General features: G+C 30.3%; 6 protein-coding genes across 20 annotated transcripts in view; 3 read left to right on the top strand and 3 right to left on the bottom strand.

Annotated features, from left to right (window-relative positions):
- LOC124949585 (dipeptidase 1-like) overlaps positions 1-1,459 on the top strand; it is a 60,133-nt gene extending 58,674 nt beyond the window's left edge. For all 3 annotated transcript variants that reach the window (XM_047494901.1, XM_047494902.1, XM_047494900.1), the window contains 3 exons: positions 338-498; positions 589-718; positions 790-1,459. In XM_047494901.1, the coding sequence (XP_047350857.1) occupies positions 338-498; positions 589-718; positions 790-921 (423 nt within the window). In that variant the 3' untranslated portion in view covers positions 922-1,459. The remainder of the gene's footprint in view (positions 1-337; positions 499-588; positions 719-789) is intronic.
- A 1,940-nt stretch (positions 1,460-3,399) lies between these two features.
- Positions 3,400-8,080, top strand: LOC124949584 (probable cytochrome P450 4aa1). 11 transcript variants are annotated; one of them, XM_047494891.1, is made up of 9 exons: positions 3,406-3,691; positions 4,750-4,809; positions 4,928-5,096; positions 5,180-5,624; positions 5,688-6,229; positions 6,310-6,492; positions 7,561-7,645; positions 7,725-7,799; positions 7,867-8,080. In XM_047494891.1, exons 2-9 carry the CDS (start codon positions 4,786-4,788, stop codon positions 7,961-7,963), a joined length of 1,620 nt encoding a protein of 539 aa, XP_047350847.1. In that variant the 5' UTR covers positions 3,406-3,691; positions 4,750-4,785; the 3' UTR covers positions 7,964-8,080. The 11 variants fall into 11 exon arrangements, with proteins under 11 accessions (XP_047350853.1, XP_047350855.1, XP_047350852.1 ...); XM_047494893.1 differs by having other exon boundaries at positions 3,406-3,759; XM_047494889.1 differs by having other exon boundaries at positions 3,406-3,759; positions 3,899-4,809.
- Positions 8,081-8,223: 143 nt separating this feature from the next.
- LOC124949582 (protein HBS1) lies at positions 8,224-12,725 on the bottom strand. Of its 2 annotated transcripts, XM_047494881.1 has the most exons (9): positions 12,481-12,724; positions 12,268-12,333; positions 11,909-12,205; positions 11,779-11,814; positions 9,752-10,304; positions 9,413-9,642; positions 9,145-9,343; positions 8,858-9,063; positions 8,224-8,767 (listed from the first exon to the last, which is right to left on the bottom strand). In XM_047494881.1, exons 1-9 carry the CDS (start codon positions 12,521-12,523, stop codon positions 8,313-8,315), a joined length of 2,085 nt encoding a protein of 694 aa, XP_047350837.1. In that variant the 5' UTR covers positions 12,524-12,724; the 3' UTR covers positions 8,224-8,312. The 2 variants fall into 2 exon arrangements, with proteins under 2 accessions (XP_047350837.1, XP_047350839.1); XM_047494883.1 differs by lacking the exon at positions 11,779-11,814 and having other exon boundaries at positions 12,481-12,725.
- A 64-nt stretch (positions 12,726-12,789) lies between these two features.
- On the top strand, positions 12,790-17,204 carry LOC124949581. The gene is made up of 6 exons (XM_047494880.1): positions 12,790-15,490; positions 15,602-15,832; positions 15,920-16,296; positions 16,375-16,626; positions 16,705-16,891; positions 16,967-17,204. The coding sequence occupies exons 1-6, from the start codon at positions 13,319-13,321 to the stop codon at positions 17,021-17,023; spliced, it is 3,276 nt and encodes a 1,091-aa protein (XP_047350836.1). The 5' UTR covers positions 12,790-13,318; the 3' UTR covers positions 17,024-17,204.
- A 374-nt stretch (positions 17,205-17,578) lies between these two features.
- LOC124949595 lies at positions 17,579-18,307 on the bottom strand. The gene is made up of 2 exons (XM_047494918.1): positions 18,056-18,307; positions 17,579-17,934 (listed from the first exon to the last, which is right to left on the bottom strand). The coding sequence occupies exons 1-2, from the start codon at positions 18,305-18,307 to the stop codon at positions 17,731-17,733; spliced, it is 456 nt and encodes a 151-aa protein (XP_047350874.1). The 3' UTR covers positions 17,579-17,730.
- A 196-nt stretch (positions 18,308-18,503) lies between these two features.
- Positions 18,504-21,494, bottom strand: LOC124949594. Of its 2 annotated transcripts, XR_007101108.1 has the most exons (4): positions 21,333-21,494; positions 20,827-21,180; positions 20,306-20,745; positions 18,504-20,208 (listed from the first exon to the last, which is right to left on the bottom strand). XR_007101108.1 is itself a non-coding variant. In XM_047494917.1 (3 exons), the coding sequence occupies exons 1-3, from the start codon at positions 21,333-21,335 to the stop codon at positions 20,437-20,439; spliced, it is 666 nt and encodes a 221-aa protein (XP_047350873.1). In that variant the 5' UTR covers positions 21,336-21,494; the 3' UTR covers positions 20,227-20,436. The 2 variants fall into 2 exon arrangements, 1 of the variants encoding a protein (XP_047350873.1); XM_047494917.1 differs by lacking the exon at positions 18,504-20,208 and having other exon boundaries at positions 20,227-20,745.
- Between the last annotated feature and the right edge of the window lie 1,153 nt (positions 21,495-22,647).

Here is a 22,647-nt window from a genome sequence, read left to right as displayed (position 1 = left end):
TTGCTCCTCAGCATCCAGAGTTCCAATGGTTTGAAACAATTACCGACGACGATTCCTTTCTATTGTCGAGTTTTCTGCTCCATTAAAGTAAGAATCCTCTCCCAGCCGACCTCGTTAAGAAGCAAATTAACAGGGACCAAAATTAACGGCTCCATCCACTTGAAACACGGTATAATGGTAACGGCGGACAACAAACCGCTCTCTTCTACTTGTAGCGACCATCGCAGCTGATAATTTTGCTATCTTTTATATTGTTTCGTCCATTAAAATCAGATTATTTCCTTTTGATTTATCTTTACGATCTTAAAAAGAAGAATAATGCATTTGTTTCGTCTAGGCTGACAACGACGGATTGGTGATGGTGACCTTTTATAATTATTTCGTCAAGTGTGGTTCTCAAGCGACTATCTCGGACGTGGCAGAGCATATTTATTACATTAGAAATCTTATCGGCGTCGATCATATCGGAGTAGGTGGAGATTTTGATGGTATCAACAAGTACGTCGATATAATATCTTCGAAAAAATAATGAAACAAAAGTAATGATCTTTTTTTGTTTTGTTTTTAATTCGATCGTTCGATCGTTAGAACTCCGAGGGGTCTTGAGGACGTTTCCAAATATCCCGAATTGTTTGCGGAACTTCTTCGTAGCGGCAAATGGAACGTGCACGATCTGAAGAAGGTGGCCGGTTTAAATTTATTGAGAGTCTTCAAAAAGGTAATATCATTCGGGTATCTATAGTTTATAAATTAGGCGTAAATATTGATTTGAAATTATTATTACCGTAGGTGGAACGCGTGAGGGACGATATGAGAACGGATGGTGTTACGCCGTCCGAAGAATATCTTCAGAATTCTCCAGATGTCAGCGGGAATTGCGCCTTGGACACTAATACCGTGCAAAGAGGCGTAGAAGTCTAAGTCTTACTCCTGGCAATCTCTCATTCGTTACTCTTGGTCATTTTCAAGATGACGAGGAGGGACAGTGGTAAAAGACCGATCGAGGTCAACGAGGGCGAACCAAAGAAAAAGAGACAGCATGCAGCTTCCTTTCTATGACCTGCTCACTTTCAAAGCCTTTACTTTCTTGATCCAAGCCATGGAAAAAATGGCTCGTGAAGAATCCCATCGTGTCGTTAACCTACCTCGGAACTCGTTCTTACGGAAGTGATGAGCAACGAGCCAAAAGAGAGAGAAAATATATAGAGATAAGTTATTTTACATATATTTTTTTTCTCCATACTGGATATTCTGGCATTCATTTTTAGATTTTTCAGACAGATCGTCCTTTCTGAATTCTTTTTCATGGTTTCTTTCACATACATACACACACACACACACACACACAATTCAATCATATTTATTTTCTATACAATACAGATAGTGAGCATCATAATTGATCGATACAAATTTTCCATCGTTGCTATTACTTCCGTCGTTTCTACTCTATAAATAAAAATAAAGCGATTGCTATTGCTACAGATTATCAATCGTATGCACGTAAAAAAAAAAAAAAATAATCTTCTACTGTCAAAAGAACTCTTAGTCGATGGATACTTGTCTCTCTATAAAATCAGCACATTCATGTAAAAAACGATTATCAAACGAACCTGATAATTGAAAAGGAAAGCAAGACTCGCGAAGGAAAGAGAAGATGTCGATATAAAAAAGTGTCGTTTCAAAATTATACTACTTAAGTCTTTCGAGGAAAATATCAGAGTTATGTGTAAACCTAACTATACATTTTCCAACAAAATTTCTTTCTTCATTGCACTAAACGTAAAAAGCACGTGCACATTCAGGTCAGATCGTTCGGCTAAAATTCTAATGTGAAAATTTGGAGATAATATTTACAGGATTAGAAAGAACAAAGGGATTCAAGACTTAAAGAGTATATAATAGTAATCATTAAAGTCAATTCAAAACATGCTTTCCTTCGAGATTAATTTTTTATCCAAGTTGGCTAAGCATTATTTAATAAAATTAATGAGAACTATATATTCTTCAAAGCTTGAAACCTTTTTTGTGATGAAAATATAATGGCTCTGTCTCGTGAATTCTTCTAATGAAAGAAAATTGAAATGAGACCATTATCTTTCATCTCGCTACATTAAAATAAAAGGAGAAACGCATATAAAATGCGCACGTGTTTCCTAAAGCACCGGACATAAGACTACTTTACTTGTAATCTTAAATCTTCCATCCTATACCTATCTGTGTCTCGTGTGCATTTATATTATAATCCGTGCAAGAAATGTAGTTTCCAATGCACATGTGAAACAACGAGAGTAAGAGGGGGAAAGAGAAAGGGAGAGAGAAAGAACGAAAACATGTAAAGGTCTAGACGCACTAGCGCGAAGCGCAGAACGTGAAAAGCATCGCAAAAAAATTTATTCTCGATTACATAACTATTTTTGTATGCACATAAAAATCTAAAGAAATTCCTAAAGATTGATGCGCCAATTAAAAATAAATTTTACAGTCGATATCAACTTGTATCCCTAATCAAACATTAAAGTAATCTATTTGAGATAAAAGAAATTTGATGAGAAAAGAATTGAATACCTGATGGTTAAAAAAAAAAGGAAGAAATGATTTTAGTGCAATAAAAATAAAACTAGAACTTGTAGAATCGTAATCATTGCTGCAGCATCGTTCTTATTGCTTCGATTCGTTTCGTTTCGTTTCGTTTCTCTTTTCTTAGCGCCAATGCGTTTTTAGACCTCGTCGACCAAACTGAATCGAAAAAATAGGTGCACGGATTATATCTATTCCCCGTGTATATGTAATATGGGATGAATCAAACGATGATAACAAAGCGAAAAAAAAGGAAAAACAAACAAACAAAAATATCAGATATTCCGTCGTGTCTTTGCAACGGATTCTACAAATAAATGTTTCTATTGTAAACCTATCGACAAAACTATTTTCTATCCCGCTATTACTTTTATTGCAGTTTATGGTACATTATTCATTCATATGCGTTCGAGCAAGAATGTGAGTAAACGAAATACGTAAATGTCAAATAGACCAAAGGAAGGAACTGACATTTCAATATGTCATATAGATAATCATTTATAATAAGTTTACGTGACATTTTTTATTTCAGCATGTTATATAGATCATTTATATTAACCAAGTCGCTTCCTTACTTAATACGTACGAAAATATCGACACATAATCTTATTATATATATATATTGATTGAATCTACGTGCCACCTTTAACGAAACTAATAGGAAATACTTTCGCTGTCTTGCATGCCAATGAACACCAAGAAAACGTGCCTTGAATTAAAATTGTCATACATGAATACAATAATAACCCCACCCCTTCAAGATCCTTGAAGTGTTTCTATCTATATATACTAATAGAACGCAATCAAAAAAAAGGTTTAGTTGATCTGGTGCCTTATATGAGAATAGAGTGTTACTTCGTATAAACCAATATTTTATTTATCCGTTCATACAACGGACGTGAAGTCCTCAAAGCTTGATTAGTCGATTTTTAAAATCGATCGATGACACAAAGGAAAATCAAAAAGAAACTCCAAAGGAAGATAAAGGAAGAATCCATAAATAAGATGAACATTTATTTGTTTCTTCTTTTCTTTGAATTTTAATTTTTTGTTTCGAATAAATACATTCTAATAAGTTCCAACATCGTCAAATCAACGTGCACTCGTTCTTACGGTGGGATATTTTATTTGTGCATCGATAGCACGGAACCCATATACTTAAATTTTGACGAAGCAATTAATGTAAATATTTGGTATATATAAATTATTTATAAAAGGAAGCCTAATATATGTTCCGAAAAAAAAAATAATAACTTCATAAATCTTTTCTTTTGCATGAATTTTGGAATTATACATAACAATCATACATAACAATATACAGGGAACAATCGATTTATGAATTTAGAAACGATTTGACGACTCTCTTATCTTTCTCTTGGATATTTATCATTTCTTTCGAAGAGATCATAAACATTACGAATTATTGACAGTGCAGGTGGTCTATCGACGAGTGAGTAAGATTTTTACAAGTCGAATATAATTTATCAGGAGACATATCGCGCAAGAGCAAACTCCATAATATTACCATCCGATTTGTGGATCTGTCTCGCTTGCATCGATATTCCCTCGCGTAATAATATATATATATATATATATATCTTAAAAAACTTTATTTAACTTATAAAAATTTCACACAGCCTCGATGGAGCATACTAACTAATTAATAGTGTTTATTATTTCTTCAAACCAAATGATAAATTCCCAAGAGAAAATGGAGAAATCGTTTCTGTAATACCATAAATCGAATGATGATACTTCTCATTGTTGAGATTTCCAACGTTATATCGAAGAAAAGAAATAATCTTAATACTCTTCTTTATCGAAACATACATTGCGCTTTACCTTATAAATAATTTGCAACTAGTAAATACTTACTAAACACTTTGTTGAAACGCATGTGGACTCTCGTATCGCCGATGCTCAACGAATATAAAACATTCTGTCGTAAGAGAAAATATATGCGTTAGTCTGACGATGATGAAACTTATCAAGGTTCATTCTTGAAAAAAAAAGTTATAGATATTTTATTATAGAATATGAATTTTTAAATAGATATCTAATTGATAATAAATCTCTAATTGCCATTAGGATCGTTTAGAATTATAGAAAATATTCAAGTAATCCTATCTCGTTTTAATAAAGGACCAAATTAAAAAATGCCTTTCATTCCAGCACTCACAAACGCTCGTCCAATAGTGGAAAAACGCCATGCCCTTAAGTAATATACAAATCGTAAGTAATTGTTCGTTTTTATATATAAAGCAAAAAAAGAAATTAAGAAAAGCAAAAAAAGAAAGAGAGAGTAATAAGTTTATCTCGTTGCTTGATATAACATTTGAAACGGTAACAGTGGGAACTAGCAACATCTAACTCATGGATCTATGTCGTTGCGTTGATCTTCCTTTACGTTATATATATCCTGAGAAACTACATTCGACTCGTTAAAATCACACTTTGTCTCGATGGACCACCGGCATTGCCGCTGATTGGTAATATCCATTATTACTTTAAACCAAATGGTAAGTTCTAAGAAGAAAAGAAAAATAATGAAAAGAAGAAATGATTTCGTTTTATACTAATTCTGTGTTTTTTCTTTTCTTAGTTATGAACGAAATGAAAAAATATTCAACGTATAATATAATTAGACTTTGGGTGTCTTTTATACCATATCTAGCGATCATTCAACCTGAAGACATTCAAATAATACTCAGTAGCTCGAAACACACACGTAAACCTTTTGTTTATTCTCTATTTAAGAATGTCATTGGAAAAGGTTTAACAATAAACGACGGTGAAGCCTCTAAAATGCATCGGAATATCATTCAAAAGGCTTTCAACGTTCATGGACTCGAAAAGTTCACTGAAATCTTTGTCGAGCACGCCGAATATTTGACATCAATATTACGCGATATTGTTAATCAGGATATGAATATCACTAAACTGATCAATGACGTCATCTATAATATACAGGCCGAAATTGTCCTAGGATTAAAATTGATTAAAGAGAACAAAAAGAATAATGAAACGCGCGAACTGCCTTTCAAAGTGTAAGTTCTATATATTAATTAATTCTGTTTAACATAATCAATCAACTATTTCTAATATCTCAGGAATGAAATGTTCGCATCTTATCGTTTCAAGAGACCGTGGCTATTATTCGAGTCATTATATAAATTGACTAAGAAGTCGCAAATTGATAAGCAACAATTAGACAATAATATTGCCTATTGTTACGATATTATTAAAAAGATAGAAAAATCTAAGCGTCTAAATTCTTACGATATGACAAACGATGAAACACAAACGGAAAACGGAAGGATGTCTCTGTTGGAGTTCATGGTCAACATGAAACAAAAGTATTCGTATTTCAATGACGAAGCCATCTTAAACGAATGCAGTACATTTATGCTGGCTGGTTTGGAATCCGTCAGCACGGCAACGGCGTGCATGCTCTTTCTATTGGCAAATCATCCAGAATGCCAAAAAAAATGTGTTAACGAGTTGGATGAAATTTACAACAATAATGATACTTTAACGTCGTTTAAGTCTTTGAAAGAGATGAAATATTTGGAGATGTGTATAAAAGAGACGCTCAGACTTTATCCTGCCATACCAGTAATAGCCAGATGCCTCACTGAAGATATAAAAATTGGTATTAAGATTTCTTTATAAATCATCATTAAAATCATCGTCTTCGGATCCTTTTTTTTTTTCTTTTTCTTTTTCTTTTAGACGGCCGAATAATACCGACCGGTACTTCCGTTTTGATCTCACCTTATCTTACGCATCGAATACCACGATATTATTTAGATCCGGAATCCTTTAAACCAGAACGTTTTGATCCACAAAACTCTGATGAAAAATTGCATCCATACGCTTATATTCCTTTTAGTGCCGGTCCTAAGAATTGTATCGGTAAGAAATGATTGTCACTACATTTATCAACAATTTTCATTACAAATTATCTATCTATCGACAGGATACAAATTTGCGATATTAGAAATGAAAGTGCTCGTTAGTTCAATCCTTCGAAATTTTGTATTGGAACCCATTGCGAACAAAAATAAGATATATGTCAAATATAGAATGACTTTACGAGCGCAAGGTGGTCTGTGGATCAAATTCAGATTACGAAATACAATGTAATATAATATAATGTTTATGAAGGAAAACATACTGACAATGTATAATTAATAAACAATTATTCATTACATAATTAACAAATATTTATTCACTCATATTTTAAACTCGACATATTGTTTATAATATATAATATAAATAATTTCTTTTAATATGCATCATATTAAAAGGATGCATATTAAATTTTTATTTCATAGGAAATAAATAATCCTGTAGGATTCTATATTTGGACAAATAGATTAAAATAGAAAACGATTAGAATTATATGAATAGTAACAATAATACAGATAAAAATAGAAAGTATATAGATAAAAATAAATAAATGGAGCACTCATTGCGCACAATTGTAAAAAATTTTGTATTCTCTCGACATAGCGGAAAGTGTATATAAATATTCTGTGATAACGTTGATAACGTCAATAATCTTTTATAATATGTATTTTAATATTTTCTAAATAAATTTCTAAGAAGTAGAACGTCGCAGTTTGTATGAATTAATACGCATAAAACGTGCTAGATGGCAACATGAATACATTCAGGATCGTATATACATATATGGGTTTATAAAGGGCACCATAAATATTATTTTTAATACGTCACTTTGACCATTCTTGTCAAACGAAAGACGAATTAAATTGTGATAATTAAAATACACAGTAGTACCAGAGCACGCAAGAAAATTATAAAAACTTAAGAATAGAAACAGTGAATTTGTATTCTATGAAAATTTATTAATGTGATTGTATAGCCATGGTTTATATATCGAGTGGTAATAATTATAACCTCCAATTTTCAATATTGTTTCCAATTAAAGTTTTATCAAATGACAATATTTATTTTCAGATGGCAAAATTCATAATTCAATACCTTGGGGCTTAAAAAAGGTCGTGAATTACTTTTTATCCATAATATATCCAATAATAATGTTGTAAGTATTTAGTAATACAAAATTATTCAAAATTATTCATTATGCATCGTGTTTAATCGCGCAATGGTTCTTTCATCAGCTTCATGACATTATTTGGTATGGACATAGATAAAAATGATGGTAAAAATTCAAAAGATTATAGACCTGGTTTTGGGTAAGAATAATATTTTTAATTAATTACGAGTTACTTAAGCAAGATTATAATTATTTTTATTCTTCAGTCCACCTAAACCTCCAAGTCGTAAACTGGGTAGACCCAGCAATCTCAACCATAACGTCAACATTCCCTTTGGAGGTTGCAGCAGTTGTCAGGGTTGAATTTAATATGAGTAAATAAGATAATGGATAATCTATTTCCATCAAAGAATTTTTATCGAATCAATATGTTTATTTAAATATTAAAGCTCAGAAATATAATGAATAATTTGTAACATATCCTTCTGTTATATTTAAAATATTACAAATGAAATACAAAGATATTATATGTTACGTAATAACAATAAAAATTGGAACTTTTGTGTAAAATTATAATATTAAGATTTATACATCTCTTATACATTAAAAAAGAAATAATAGTATCACTTTTTGGCCAGAATTTTTATTATATTAAATACAGGATTTCATCCTACGCATAGATGCTGCACCAAGGAACTAAGCTGATTAATAATCATTTAATTTTGGTAATCAGCCCGGCTGCAATCGTTGTACCTTCCACTCTTAACATTATCCTACCAAGCTGTTTAACGTCTTTATACAGTTCCATGCAAACTGGAGTTTGCGTTACGATTTCAATAATCGCACTAGAGTTTTTAGGTAAACAGCGCGGCTTCTTTTTTATCACATCTCCAGTGCTTTTATGAAGTTGTGCTATCAATTTAGATATAATAGCTGGTTGTACCAAAGATTGCTGATGCATTATTACTGGGAAGCCCTTTGTAATAGGCACAACAATAGAGAATATGACTACATGTGCCTGAAAACATGTTGTTACCGGTACGGGATTTTGTGGATTGCAAATGACATCACCAATCCCAACATTTTGTTGGTCAATGCCTGATAATGTCAATGAAACATGATCGCCGGCAAAGGCATTTACTATAGATACATCGTCTGCTTGTAAACCTAAAGAAAATTAATGATGAAAATTATTTCTATTGTATTTTTAAATGACATGATTGATTATTTTTAAAGTAGTAATTCAAATGGGAAAACCTTTTACAAATGCAACTTCGTTTTGCGGCAACACCAAAACTTTATCCCCTATAGCCACCATGCCTGTTTCTACATGACCAGATACACAGAATCCAGACCCAGTACCTTTGTATATGTCATTTATAGAAAATCTAAATGGTTTATTAACTGGACGTTCTGGACACTTAAAATTATCGATAACATTTACTAATGTAGGTCCAGTATACCTGTGATATAATTTTTTCTGTCATTTTCCATAAACAGTCAAGATAATTATCATACAATTGTTATATATAAAATAATATTACCAATTGGAAAGACCTTCGGTTTTTGGTGCCGTGACTATATTTTCTCCTGAGAGTCCACTGCAAGGTACAAAAATGATGGTCTCTCTATAACCAGCTTGTTTTAAGAAAACACTCATTTTATTAACAATTTCGTTAAATCTTTCTTTTGACCAATTCACCGTATCCAATTTGTTAACTACAACAGCTAATTGAGACACTCCTAAAAATTGCAAAATTTTAATATAGTAATAATGATCCTTAGTAAGATAAAAAATTTGATCATAATTACCTAAAGAACGTAATAATAAAGCATGTTCTCTAGTCTGTCCACCACTATCAAATCCAGTCTCAAATTCACCTCTGGTAGCATCTACTACGAGTAAGGCAACATCCGCTTGAGTGGCACCGGTGATCATGTTTGGAATAAAATCCTTGTGACCAGGTGCATCCAAAAGAGTAATGCATTTATTGTCAGTTTCAAATTTAGAATGTCCAACATCCATCGTTATTCCACGTTCCCTAGGAAAAAAAAAAAAAAAAAAAAAAAAAAAAAAAATATATATATATGGATAACAGATATTAATTACAATCTACTTTATTAGAAATACTTTATACGATTCTTCTCTACCTTTCTTCTCCTGTTTCATCTAACACCCATGCATAAGCAAAGGATTGTTTACCAATCTTTTTACTCTCTTGTTGATACTTGTGAATTAGTCTTGATGGAACTTGTCCTAAATCACACAAAAGTCGTCCAAGCAAGGTACTCTTTCCAGCGTCAACATGCCCGACGACAACTAGATGTAATTGTTCTTTATTGTTGCTTCTTTTATCTTTATAAATACGTAAAACATCACGTTTGTCCTCTATAGATTTTGTCTTATAATCTAAATCAGGTGTAACATGACCAGACATGGGAGATTGACTTCTTAAAGAATCAGTTTCTAAAGAAACTATACTCTTATCTTGTTTCACATTTTCTTTACGTTTTACATTTGGACTGTCTTGTTCAGAACATGGGCTTTGAGAGCGTGGAGTCTGAATATGTGGACTCAAATGACCTGTATTTTCTGATCCAGTCACAGTAAACCCTTTGACAATAGAACTTGTTCCAGCTGGCACAACTTTTACCATTGAAGGTGTACTTATTTGTAATGTTGATTTTGATGACAGTTTATTACCTATTATAATTAACTTTTTCAATTAATGCCTTTTTAAATATACCTAAGAAAATAAACAGTAGGCATATTAAACAGACACACACACACACACACACATACACACAATTAAATATATTCATAAGATAAATTAAAAAAAATAATGAAATGATAATTTCTTTACTTAATTGATCATATATAAATTAAATAACAATAAAAATTACAAATTAATTTCTGCTATTATAAAGATACTCATACAAAAGAGCGCCAAAGTATAATAATATGTTATATCACAAAATATAAATAAATCTAACAATAAAATATAGATAAATATTGATATAAATAATAAACTTTCATGAAGTTTATAATGCTTCAAAAAACGATTTTTTTGATTATAATAATTTTGTACAATGTATATTAATGTTCATAGATTGTTCATCAGAATATGATTAGTCAAGTTTATGGACGAGTATAAGGAGTAGAAAAATCAAATCTTTTGATAGTTCTATATTCCTGTGTCTTACATTTAATAAAAGGTTTCTTTAATTTCCATTTTCTAGTTAAAATTTTTCCAAGAGTAGAAACAGTTTTTTTCGCGTATGGTAATCTAACATGTATTAAACTATTTAAATTTAAAGTACATTCTACACTCGTTTCAGAATCTGAATCATTAAATGAGTTATTTTTCATTTTGTTTATATATGACAGAGTATCATAATACAGATTTGTCATTGGTTCTATTTGGCAATTATGTTTTAAATCTGGTACATGAACTTCTTTTAATGCAGCACTTAAATCAATCAAACAATCATCAGGTGACGGTGTTCTAACACGTTCAACATTGTGCTCCATTAAATCTTCTAAATTTATTGACTTTTGTTCGTTAAATTCATTATTAGGTTTAGATTCTAGTTCAAGATTAGAAATTCCTTTTCTAAGTGAATCAATTTGTACTTTATCAGAATTAAATCGATCATCGCTTTTGTTATTTATAATATTAACTGTACTATCTGTATTATTTTTACTATCGAATTTTGAAAAAATTATGTTATGTCCAAAATTCTCTTTATTTTTGTTAATATTCAATTTTGGTATGATGAAACCAGAATTTGGAGATTTTTTACAGAGTTCTATTTTGTTAGTAGAAACATTAGACTTTTGTAAATGATTTGCAGTTAAATCAGCCAAAGAACCAAAATATTGTGGTTTGGAATCACTTTTTGAATTTGTATGATTAGCTATCATTTCAGCTAAAGATGAAAAATTATTTTCCGAGTTATTTATATGGCTTTTAACCGAAACAGTATTATTTGTAGAGGCAGGTAATACGAGCTTTTGTGATAATGAAAACTTAGGTACGGCAAAGAAAGAAGTAGAACCTTACCTTACCAGCAAAGGAAAACGCAATGCATGAAACAAAAAGAAAATGACTGTCAGAAAAGTAACGATCAATTAAATAAAAAAAAAAGTTAAAGGAAGTTAGGTATATAACATGTACCTGGATTCGGGCACTCCTTACTACTTCTAGATTGTTCTATAAACATATATATTTTCATTGACTAGTTTATCAGGATCTAAATAATAATTATTTGTTCAATAAATAAAGTAATTATTACTAGAATACATACCGGTAATACTTTTCTGGGGTGGTATTCTTAAAAGTTTATCTAGCGCTACTTCTGTGTCAAACCTTGACTGGATAATTTCTTCTTCGAGTTTAGATTCAGCTATTGAATCTCCAATAACATTTTTTATAGCTTCCATGCAAGATAATAACTTTACTCTTTCTAACTCAGAAAGATCTGATTTTTTACTTGCAAGGGATGATACTGTACCATCATCCTCGTTATCCTCTACGATATCTGGCTCCATAATAAAAGAAGCAATATTTTGTTGCTTGCTTCGATCAAACAAGAATTGTTCAGCTGTAATTATTAGAGTGCATGTTAGTCTCTGTGATTATTTTGTAGGGTAAAAAATAACATACCACTGGGCGATACGCAATAATCATCTTCCACTGAGTGTCCATATACATCGTCATAACCATCATACTCTAAATAGGACAAAAAAGGAAAAAAGAAATAATTAATTTTCTACCTGCTTTTATTCCGAAATATTAGATCGAAATTAAATATATTTTTGTCGTCCTCTGGTAATAAAAATACATATGTTGCAATATTATAAAAAAAAAATGACGTACCATCCGAATAATTCATACATCTAACATCTCGATGACGGGACATTTTGTAATAAAAACTCGAATTAACGGACAAATCACTTTTCACTTAAATTTTTATTATGAATTACCAATTATTACGTACGACAGACTAGATTGTATAGAATTCGATATTCGTTAAAAGCACAGAATAAAGAAAACTTGTTGCAACATAATGAAAGGTTAAATTACGACAAATACGTTTCCAGATGGCGCTAGCAGTGCCATTTTGTATGCACTCTAACGGCGCTTTATCTCGAATGCCTCTTAGCGTTGATCCGATTCGTTCTAATCAAAAGATCGTAAGGACAAATAGCAAGTTTAATTTTTTGATCTTTCATACATTTGTTATATATACGTAACTTTTGAATTATTATTAATTGAAACTGACATAGAAAATGATGAAATAAATGGTGAAGGCTGATTTTATTCAATTTCGATTAGGCTATACTTGCCTGTCATTACTTATTTTTTATTACTACCCAATCAGAATACCCGGGATTGATTTACGATCTTTCAGATAAGAGCACAGATGCTTATTATATCTTAGAATTCATTTCCTCTTCTGCGCTTTAATATACTGTTGTTGTTTACACTGGTAACAACGGTAGAAGTTCAAACGAACAGAGGGATAAATTTATAAGAAACATTTCTCGTTGTCTCATTAGACACAACTTTTTTAATGAAATTTATTGAATATTTGAATATTGAAGTCGTTCGTAGTCGACAAAATATCATTACCGACATATAAGAATGAAATATTCTAATTTATGAGAATTTGTTATGTTTGTGTGAATTTTTACGAAATCGCGGATTCATTTGTATGATAAGGAAAGCAGAAAAAGTAATAAATATAATCTACGTTAATATGAATTTTTCGGATTCTGGATTTCAAGAGCTCTGCAAGAAGACGGAACTGTCTAGTAATAAAAATAATATATCAGTGCAAGATGCTGATGAGAATATTGAAAAAGAAATGAAAACATATATGGAATTGTCAGATGTGATTGAACTTTCAAGTGATTCAGGCGATGAAGACAGTACATATTACATGACTACTGTTTGGGATATTTCAGATATTGAAACTCGTTCACCTTCTGTGATAACTTCTTCACCACCATATAACGGAGAAGTTTCTGGTATGGTATCCGATAATATAGAGATATTAGAGGAAAATAATAATGATCCAAACAATAATTTAGATTTTAATGAAATTCCTCAAGAATCAAATGGTAATAGAAATATTGATGATACATCCAAGGATCGAATAGATTATTCAAGGGAATTGACAAGTCCAATTCCAGGTTGTAGTAAAGATATAAATAATGTAGATAATTCTACAGAAAATAACATTTATCATAAACTTTATAAAGATGCTACATTAATATCAACACTTTTGCCAGACATAGAGTTTGGATTGATATTGGAAATGCTTAAAAAAAATCAATATGCAAAAAATTATTGTGAACTTGCTTTATGGGATTTATTGCCGGATAAGAGACCAATGCCACAAGTATTATTATCAAAAAGAAAATTAACGGATGATACATGCGAAGTCGAACAAAAAAGATATATGTCTAAGGAACTTGACATTCTACCTAATGAAGTGCGAACTAATATAGAAATGACTAAAGCATTGTGTACTGTATCATCGAAAGAAAAAGAAAATTTAAATATTAAAGAATCTATTAATTCTAAGACAGAGGAAAAAGAAACAATAAATGATACCGAATGTAAGTCAATTTTTTCAATTAGCCATAGTTCGATAATACGCCCAGCAAAGTTAATAGTTCCTAAATGTGTACCTCCGTTGCAATCATCATTTATACCGAGTACTAATAATGTGGTCTTAGCCCCTGCTAAATTAACATATGTTAGTAAATATGAAATGAAAGTTACGAGCAATGATAAATCTTTATCCCCTGTAAGGAACTTAATAACAACACAATCCACAAGTAAAATAAATGATAATATATCACAGACAAATATTTTTCCTGATGTAAAGGAAACAAAAAATTGTTCGTTATCTGAGAGTGAAACGTGTTTAAAGTCTTTCAAAAATACTAATGAAATTAATCCAGATAATTCTTCAGATCAAGATACATCCTCTGTTATTTCTCCTATCATAAAAGAGACAAGCGAAGACAGCAAAGTATTAATATCCAATCCTAATATTTCTGAAGAATCTACAGAGTTTGTGCCTTCTACAGATAATGATTTGAATGTACCTAGTACTAGTAATGGAATAACAATACCAAGGTGTGCTGACATTGCTATGTCAACATTAAATCAATTTCAAGAAAAATCATCATTAAACACATTAACAACAGCTAATGTAACAGATGAAACGTCAAATTTGGAATTAACAAAAATGGAAGAATCAAGTTTTTGTGAATCTTCTTCAATAACAGAGATACAAAATATAACAATAAAAGACTCAAAGCTTTCTCCTGAAATGACAAAAATTTATTATAAACTTTTATCTATATTTCCTGGAGTGAATTCTGATTACATTAAATCAATATGCACGTTCAATGATTCTCAAGAAATAAACTTGGATGAATCGACATTGCTCCATGAACTGATTGAACATTTACTTGTTTCAGGAGATAAGCATCCACGTGTAAATATAGAATCGGAAACAAATGAAGCGACATGTGATGCAAATGAACAATATGAAAATATGTTAGGAATATTTCCAGATGCAGATCCCGTTTATTTAAAAGATATTGTAAAAAATATGTACAACAAACCAGAGGAATTGAAAGCATTTGTACAATCTAAACTTGAAACTCATGATTATCCAACACGAGAACAATATTTAGCAAAAAGAAAAATAACTGAGCAACAAAAACAATATACTACAGACTTTAGAGTAGACAAATTTTTGGAGATATATCCATGTCCATTTATTCATTTTGAAGATCCAAAAAGACAATGTTCATTTAATTCAATTGCATTTGAATTTCTCAAATATTATTATAACAAATTAAAGGTATGTTTAATTATATAAAATAATATTAATGTTATGATTATTGCACTATGAATAACTTTTACTCACTTTCATACCTTTCATTTGTCTTTTAATATTCAAATATTTTCACAGACTTGTACTATATTGCTTGTATATGGACAAAATAAACACAATTTAACTTTAACAGCAAATACATTGGATAAAGTTAAACCTGAAATGAAAACAAAACGTAAAAGTCTATATTTACCACCAAAAGACATTCCTCTTTTACAGGAATTAACATTTATACAACATAGATCAGAGATACTAACATATTTAAAAAAATTACAACAGGAAGAAACTATGGAATTCCAGAGACTCAAAGTAAATATTTTTGTGATAATGTATTTTCTAGTATAAACACACTCTTAATAGTTTATATAATAATATCAATTGATAATTGTATAATAGAAGAGTAAGGGTCTTCTCCAATGCCAATGCTGTTTCGACGACGAATGTATGCCATCTAAATGTTCCAGTTGTGATAATGGTCATACATTTTGTAATACCTGTATTATAAAAGGTGCTGAACTGAAGTTAGCAGAAAGTGAAACACATATCCATTGCTTCGTAAATTGTACAAGTGAGTTTAGTCTATCAACACTTCAAAAGGTACTTTCTCCAACAACATTTAGTATACTACTTCGAAAAAGACAAGAAGCAGAAATAATGGCAGCCGGATTAGAAGGTTTGGTATCTTGTCCATTTTGCCATTTTGCATCTATACCACCACCGGAAGATAAAGTTTTTAAATGTTTTAATCCTGATTGCATGAAAGAATCTTGCAGGCAAGTATAGTGCTTCTATGATATTATTTAATGTTTAAAAGCATATTATAGATTTTGATCTATTTATTTTTTATTTAGATTATGTAAACAATTAAATCATGTACCGCTGAATTGTGGTGAAGCTGAATCTGAAAAAGCGCATCATTATTTAGAAGAAAAAATGACAGAGGCCCTTATACATAAATGTTACAAATGTAACCGACCTTTCTTTAAAGAAGAGGGATGCAATAAAATGGTTTGTGTTTGTGGTGCTGAAATGTGTTATATTTGTGATAAACCAGTCAATGGTTACAAACATTTTCGTGGTCAAGGTTCCACGCAAACAGATCTGTAAATATCATTTGTATCATTGTAATGTTTACATAGTGAAACATATACATAAATAATTTTACATATTTTTAATTTTAGATGCCCATTATGGAGCGACAATCATGTAATAAATGCAAAAGCTGTTTTACAAATAGCCCAAGAAACTGAAAGAGAAATAAGACAAAAAAATCCTAACATCAAACTAGTTACAAATGGTTTGTTACCAAAAATACCCCACAGGAGGAAAGGTCCTCATGATGATATTCCGAATTCTGATGTTGTACCTGTACGTTATACAAATTTTTAATTCATAACTGAAGTGAATTTAATGAAAAAGTTTTTCTCTTTTTTATTTCTTCAGAAACATGCACATCGAATCGCAATTGCAAGAATGATTCCAGAAAATTTATGTGATTGAGATTTTTAAAAATTATTGTATGTATATTATTTTATATTTTATACTTGTATATGTACTTTTGGTACAACCAAAGATCCTTTAATCATAAATGAAATACTTTTCAATGATAGAAATTGATGAACTTATATATTGTTAAATATGTGTATAAAAAACAAACAAGCATATAATATTCTTTATACAATTTGTTACTGATTTATTCCTCGAAACTTTCTATAAAATTAAAATATGTACGAATATAAATTTAACTCTCTATAATGCCATTAAACATACTTATATATATTATCTGTATTTCGTAGATTTTATCTCATTCTATCGTAAAAAAAAAAAAAAAAAAAAAAAAAAAAGAAAAAAAATTGTCACTTCATATCCATAATTTTAAATATTTTTTAAATATATGCTGTACTTAGTAAAAAGAATATAATTGTACTAGTACAAATAATATTTCCGTATTATATAATTTTTTCGTAGATACGAGAAAAATTGGTTTATAGAGGGTTAACTGTTAAAATGTTTTACAACTATAAAGTATTTGACACAAGATTTATAACGATGTTATATGTTTATAATGTGAGTTGCAATTTATTTTAAAAACAAAGATATTTTTCTACAATCTTGTTATATTTATCTCTGATCACATTTAGATACAAACATGTAAATGTTAAAAATTTGATAATGTCCAAATGCTTTTCAATGATTCACATGAGATATTATACTCCAATCCTTACGTCAATAAGACCTTCTCCTCCGTTATTTTTCATATCATTTTCTTTTATAATATCTTCGAACTTATGAGAAGTAGGATTTCTTTGATTCCATGTATTCTGATCTTGTTCGGAATTATGAAAAGATTCTTTCCTTTGATCTTCCTTTTGATCTTTGTTTTGGTCTTTCGTTTCTGATACTATTATTAACTGGAAAAATTTATCGTCAAAATTGAAATTATTCAATTTTATAAAGTTATTTAACTAATATGAAATAATTTTAATTTCACGTAAAACTGATATATAAAATTGATACTTTTACGCGACATACCATGTCACCTGTTTTTGGATTTCTACAGATCCATTCAGCAATAGCAAAAGATTCGTGGACATTAATATTTTGTTCTGAATAATATTGTTGAGGATTCCACTGGGAGAATCCATTTTGATGATACACGTTTCTAACAGGCCCCCTACGAAATGTTTGACCTTGTGGAACTGTCCATTGTGAATATTCAGATTGTCTCCAATTACCAGTTGCTACACCCAGAACAATTAGCGTCACGAAGATAAAAGTTTGCATTTTCTATAAAAAAAAAAAAACAAAAAAAAAAAACAAACAAACAAATCAGTCAACCATTACAGAATTATTGAGTTTAATCATGAATTAAAAAAAAGTACGCGTTATCCCAATAGTATCGGAAGAATGTATAGAGAAATAATTAATATATACTAAATAATATTTTCATTTTAATTTGATCATTATCTAAACTTACTTGAAATAAATGTTAAATATTCGCAGACATGTACTATAATTCAAATACAAGGAGAGATACTTAATTTTCTTGTCTGCTTTTCGTGATTCCTCAAGAATGGTCAGTGAACGACTGACAATGAATATGAAAAAACTCTATATCTACGTCAGAAATACATAATTTAAGTTGGTTTTGTCAAGGTCATTTAAAAATAATGGTTAATACATTTGATTTTTTTTATTTATTTATCTTTTTTTTTTTTAAGGAATAACAAAAGAATTTAAATAGTGTTTGCAATAATGAATTTTTTTACTGAATCGATGTTTCAAACGTAAAGAAAATATTTTAAAATCTTTTACATTTGAATGAATGAACTTTGTTCATATATACGATCGTCGAGTTTCCTTGCTTTAATTCGTAGAAGTATTAGCATAGGAAAGGTTAATAGAAATCTTCAAAGTTCCACATATATGTTTCACATACGTCTTCGCGAGACAATACTATCAAAATGAATTATTTAGTATGAATTATTTTTAGAGGAACTACGTGCCGTGAGAAACAATTACAATGCTAAAAGAAAAGAAAATATAATTTAAACGAAAAGAATTGTAACACTGATATCAAAACGATTCTTCTTTGATTGGATACACTCCTATCGAAGATTGATTCATATACACATTTTTTTCTATTTCTCAAAATTTTCTAAATTTTTGATTTCTAAATAATTGATATATTCAGGTCGAAATTTCATTTAAATTTTCATCCCCGATCAAAATATTTTTGATCAAAATATTTAATATATTTTCAAGCTGATTCACCTATTACTCTCGCGACTATTAATATCATAGATATCATAAAAGTAGAACATTATTGAGATACGAATTAAACTATGTAGTATAATATTCGATTTATTCCGTCTTTTTAGAATTTTCGTTCGACGGTTTTAAATTCTTGCTGTCATTTCGGCTGAAATAAAGTTCTTCCATTAAAAATGCCGCTGTTATAAAAATGGATACACCAGCAAATATAAACCACATTATTAATTCTAATGTAATCTGAAAAATAAATATTCAGCTTTATTTTCTGTCTATCGCAAAAATTTAAATACAAAAAAAAATATGATAATATGTTTACTTCGATGATCGCTTTCAGAATGATCAATGATCGTTCGTTTTTAGAAGCCCATTGATAACAAACGTAAGGTAATATCGCAATCATTAAGAATCCATCTAAACTACGTAGGATCGCGCTTTCGATCAATTTTCTCAATTTCGAAACGATCTTCGAGCTTTAATCGAACGATTATTAGGAATCTGTAGAATAATTTATGAAAATTTTGATGTATGTACCTCTTCTCCTTTTTTTCCCTATAGCTTTCCAGAACGAAAGAATCAAAATTTTTATCCACATTTTTATCACAATCAGAAAAACGATTGATTTTTATCGGCATGGCGACGATTTTAGGACGCATAGGTTATTTCGAAAATCTAAATATTCTTTGCGATTAATTTTCACAGAGTTCTTATAAAAATTTAAATTAACGAGAACAAATCGTATCGTCGTCGTCATCGTCTTAATCTTAATCAGCATAGAAATTTTAAGACGCAAATCGTCTTACCGGAAATATCACGAAAATTTGTTTAATCGTAACATATTTTTCATCGTACGCCGAATAGATTCATTTGTCTAATGAATATGGCATGCCGCTCTGAATATTTTTCGGATCTATCTACAAAAATGCATACAGTTTTCTTTTGTTAACTTCTTTTATTCATTTTTATACAATATTTTTCTTTACTAAACTATATTAGAATAAATCTTATTACCTTATAAAACTAGTTCAGGTATCTAATATTTGGTAGAATTTGTTCGCAATTCGTTCGACTTCTTCGATCAAAATGTATGCATGCATTTGTCATGTTCATAAAGAATTCATTTTTTGTTCGATATAATCAAATCAGTAGACAGGATATCGATATTCCCACGACCTATATCTGTGCGGTGGTAGTGTACCATAGAACTTTCGTTCGTTCGACTTTTGCCTTCTCGCTACTTGTTGTCTATAGACAAATAATGGTCTGAACACTTTCGCATCTTGGGTCTCGAGATCTTTCAATTCGTCCTTACGTTCCTCAGAAATCGATCTTGAAACTCTTCTCAATGAATCCACATTATGTTCATCGTTCTTTAATATGGCCAAAGGTGGCATTATTTCGATTTTACCATTGTCATCCAATTGCTTTTTAGACATACCGTATGCTTCCACCTAAAAGAAATATTTTCATTTTTATAAATCTCTACTATTTAATGTCAAATAATATTTTCATTTATATAAATTAATACATACAATTCGAGAATTTCGTGAACGTTCGTCGCCTCTTTCGGAATCGGCAACATTAATTCTCTCGATCAAACCATTATCTTCTAAATCCTTCTTCGGCAAACCATAAGCTCTAATACCTGATATATCCTCGTTCGATCCGATATTGATATTTCGAACTTTTCCATCGAATCCAGTTCGACGATCTATATAAGGTCTTTTGAAATTAGCTTCATCGTTGAAATATCTTATTAATGATCGTGTTCCTCCTTTAACATTGTCCGATCTAATATGGGTTTCTAAGTGTGCGGGAGAATCGTTAAGAAATTCTGCGGTACTCCATGCCAATATCGTAATCGTATACAGTATTGATAAAAATTGCTGTTGAAATAATATATACATATATAAGAGATTATTAATGATATGCATGAAATATGCATTATGTATGTAACGTTCAATGTAAACAAAAAAAAAAACTTTAGAAGGAAATAAAACCACCGTTCAAGGAGAACTGATAAAGAATCATTGCTTACCATAATTGTAGATTACAGAGACCTTCTGATCTCTTCTCTTGTTGATTAATATAATTACGATATGCTTTCTTATTTCGGCACGTCTTTCGTCGATGGCTTTTAAACAACGTTTGAAAGCAAATATCGAGAAAACGATGCTTATATATAATCGCGTTGAAGCACATGATTAAACTATTCCCACATGTGTATTTAATGGTATGCAGATTCATTGCAGAGGGGGGAATAGTTTCATTCCTGGTACAAATCCTGCTTTTGCGTACCTTCCAGCTTCTTTCATGACTCATAGACTAGTAAGACTAATAAGACTCTTGGAAAAAAAGAAAAGAAAACGAAATAAAAAAGAGAGAAAGAAGAGAAGAGGATAAAAGGCTTGATTTCGAAAGATACGTGGAGGTGAAAGCGCCAATGAAATTTATACCATTGACACTTAAATTTATATAAAATGACATACTTTTATAAAACGCGTATCTCTTTTTTTTTTCTCTTTCTTTTATTCATCTGCGATCGAAATTTAATCGTTCGATCCGCTTATATGCGAGATCATTTATATGTTTGTTTCTGTAATTAAAGGTATAGGGTTTAAATGAACTACGTTGTTAACATATCTGAAATATCTCGTAATTTTCTGCAAACAACAGATGCTAAGTATCTATTCATCGGTTTTTACATAGAAATGTAAAATCAGGTAGATTGTAGAACAGAAATTTCATTGTTCCGACTTCGCTTGTATTCTCGGTTATTGAAATGTGAATGAGTGACGATAAGATCTAAATGATTAATCATTTCCCCTGCAGGCATTAACGGCGCCACACTAACTACGGCTTCTAATCGTTCCATGTTTGTTTGTATTTACGTTTGTTTTTTTTCATTTCATTTTCTTTTTTTCTGTTTTTTTGTTTTTTCTTTATAGTAGAGTTGGCCATTTAATTATCTCCAAAAGATCAAGAAAGGACTAGTCGAAGACAATGGTAACGTCATTTTTTCAGTTTACTTTGTTTACAAATTGTCCGAACACGTGAGTCAGCTAAATAAATAGGTAAGAAGGGATCGTGGAATTAAGAAGAGATGCGTTTCTTTGAAAGGCATGTTTGGAAAAGTACGATCTAATTAGTTTTTTATCGATGTGGCTTTTCGTCGAACGATTTGCACGTTAATGTTCCGCATTTTGCGATGACATAATTAATAATGGAAGTTAGATTAGATTACGATAAAAATGAAACTTTTATTATTAAATTAAATTTGTTCATCTTGAAATTAAATGGATAAATGTATAAACATTTAGAGACGAGATTCTAATATCTTTAAATATGCTAAA

Source organism: Vespa velutina, chromosome 6 (assembly GCF_912470025.1).
Source record: "Vespa velutina chromosome 6, iVesVel2.1, whole genome shotgun sequence".
Lineage (NCBI taxonomy): Eukaryota > Metazoa > Arthropoda > Insecta > Hymenoptera > Vespidae > Vespa > Vespa velutina.
This window is presented reverse-complemented; position numbering and strand designations above follow the sequence as displayed.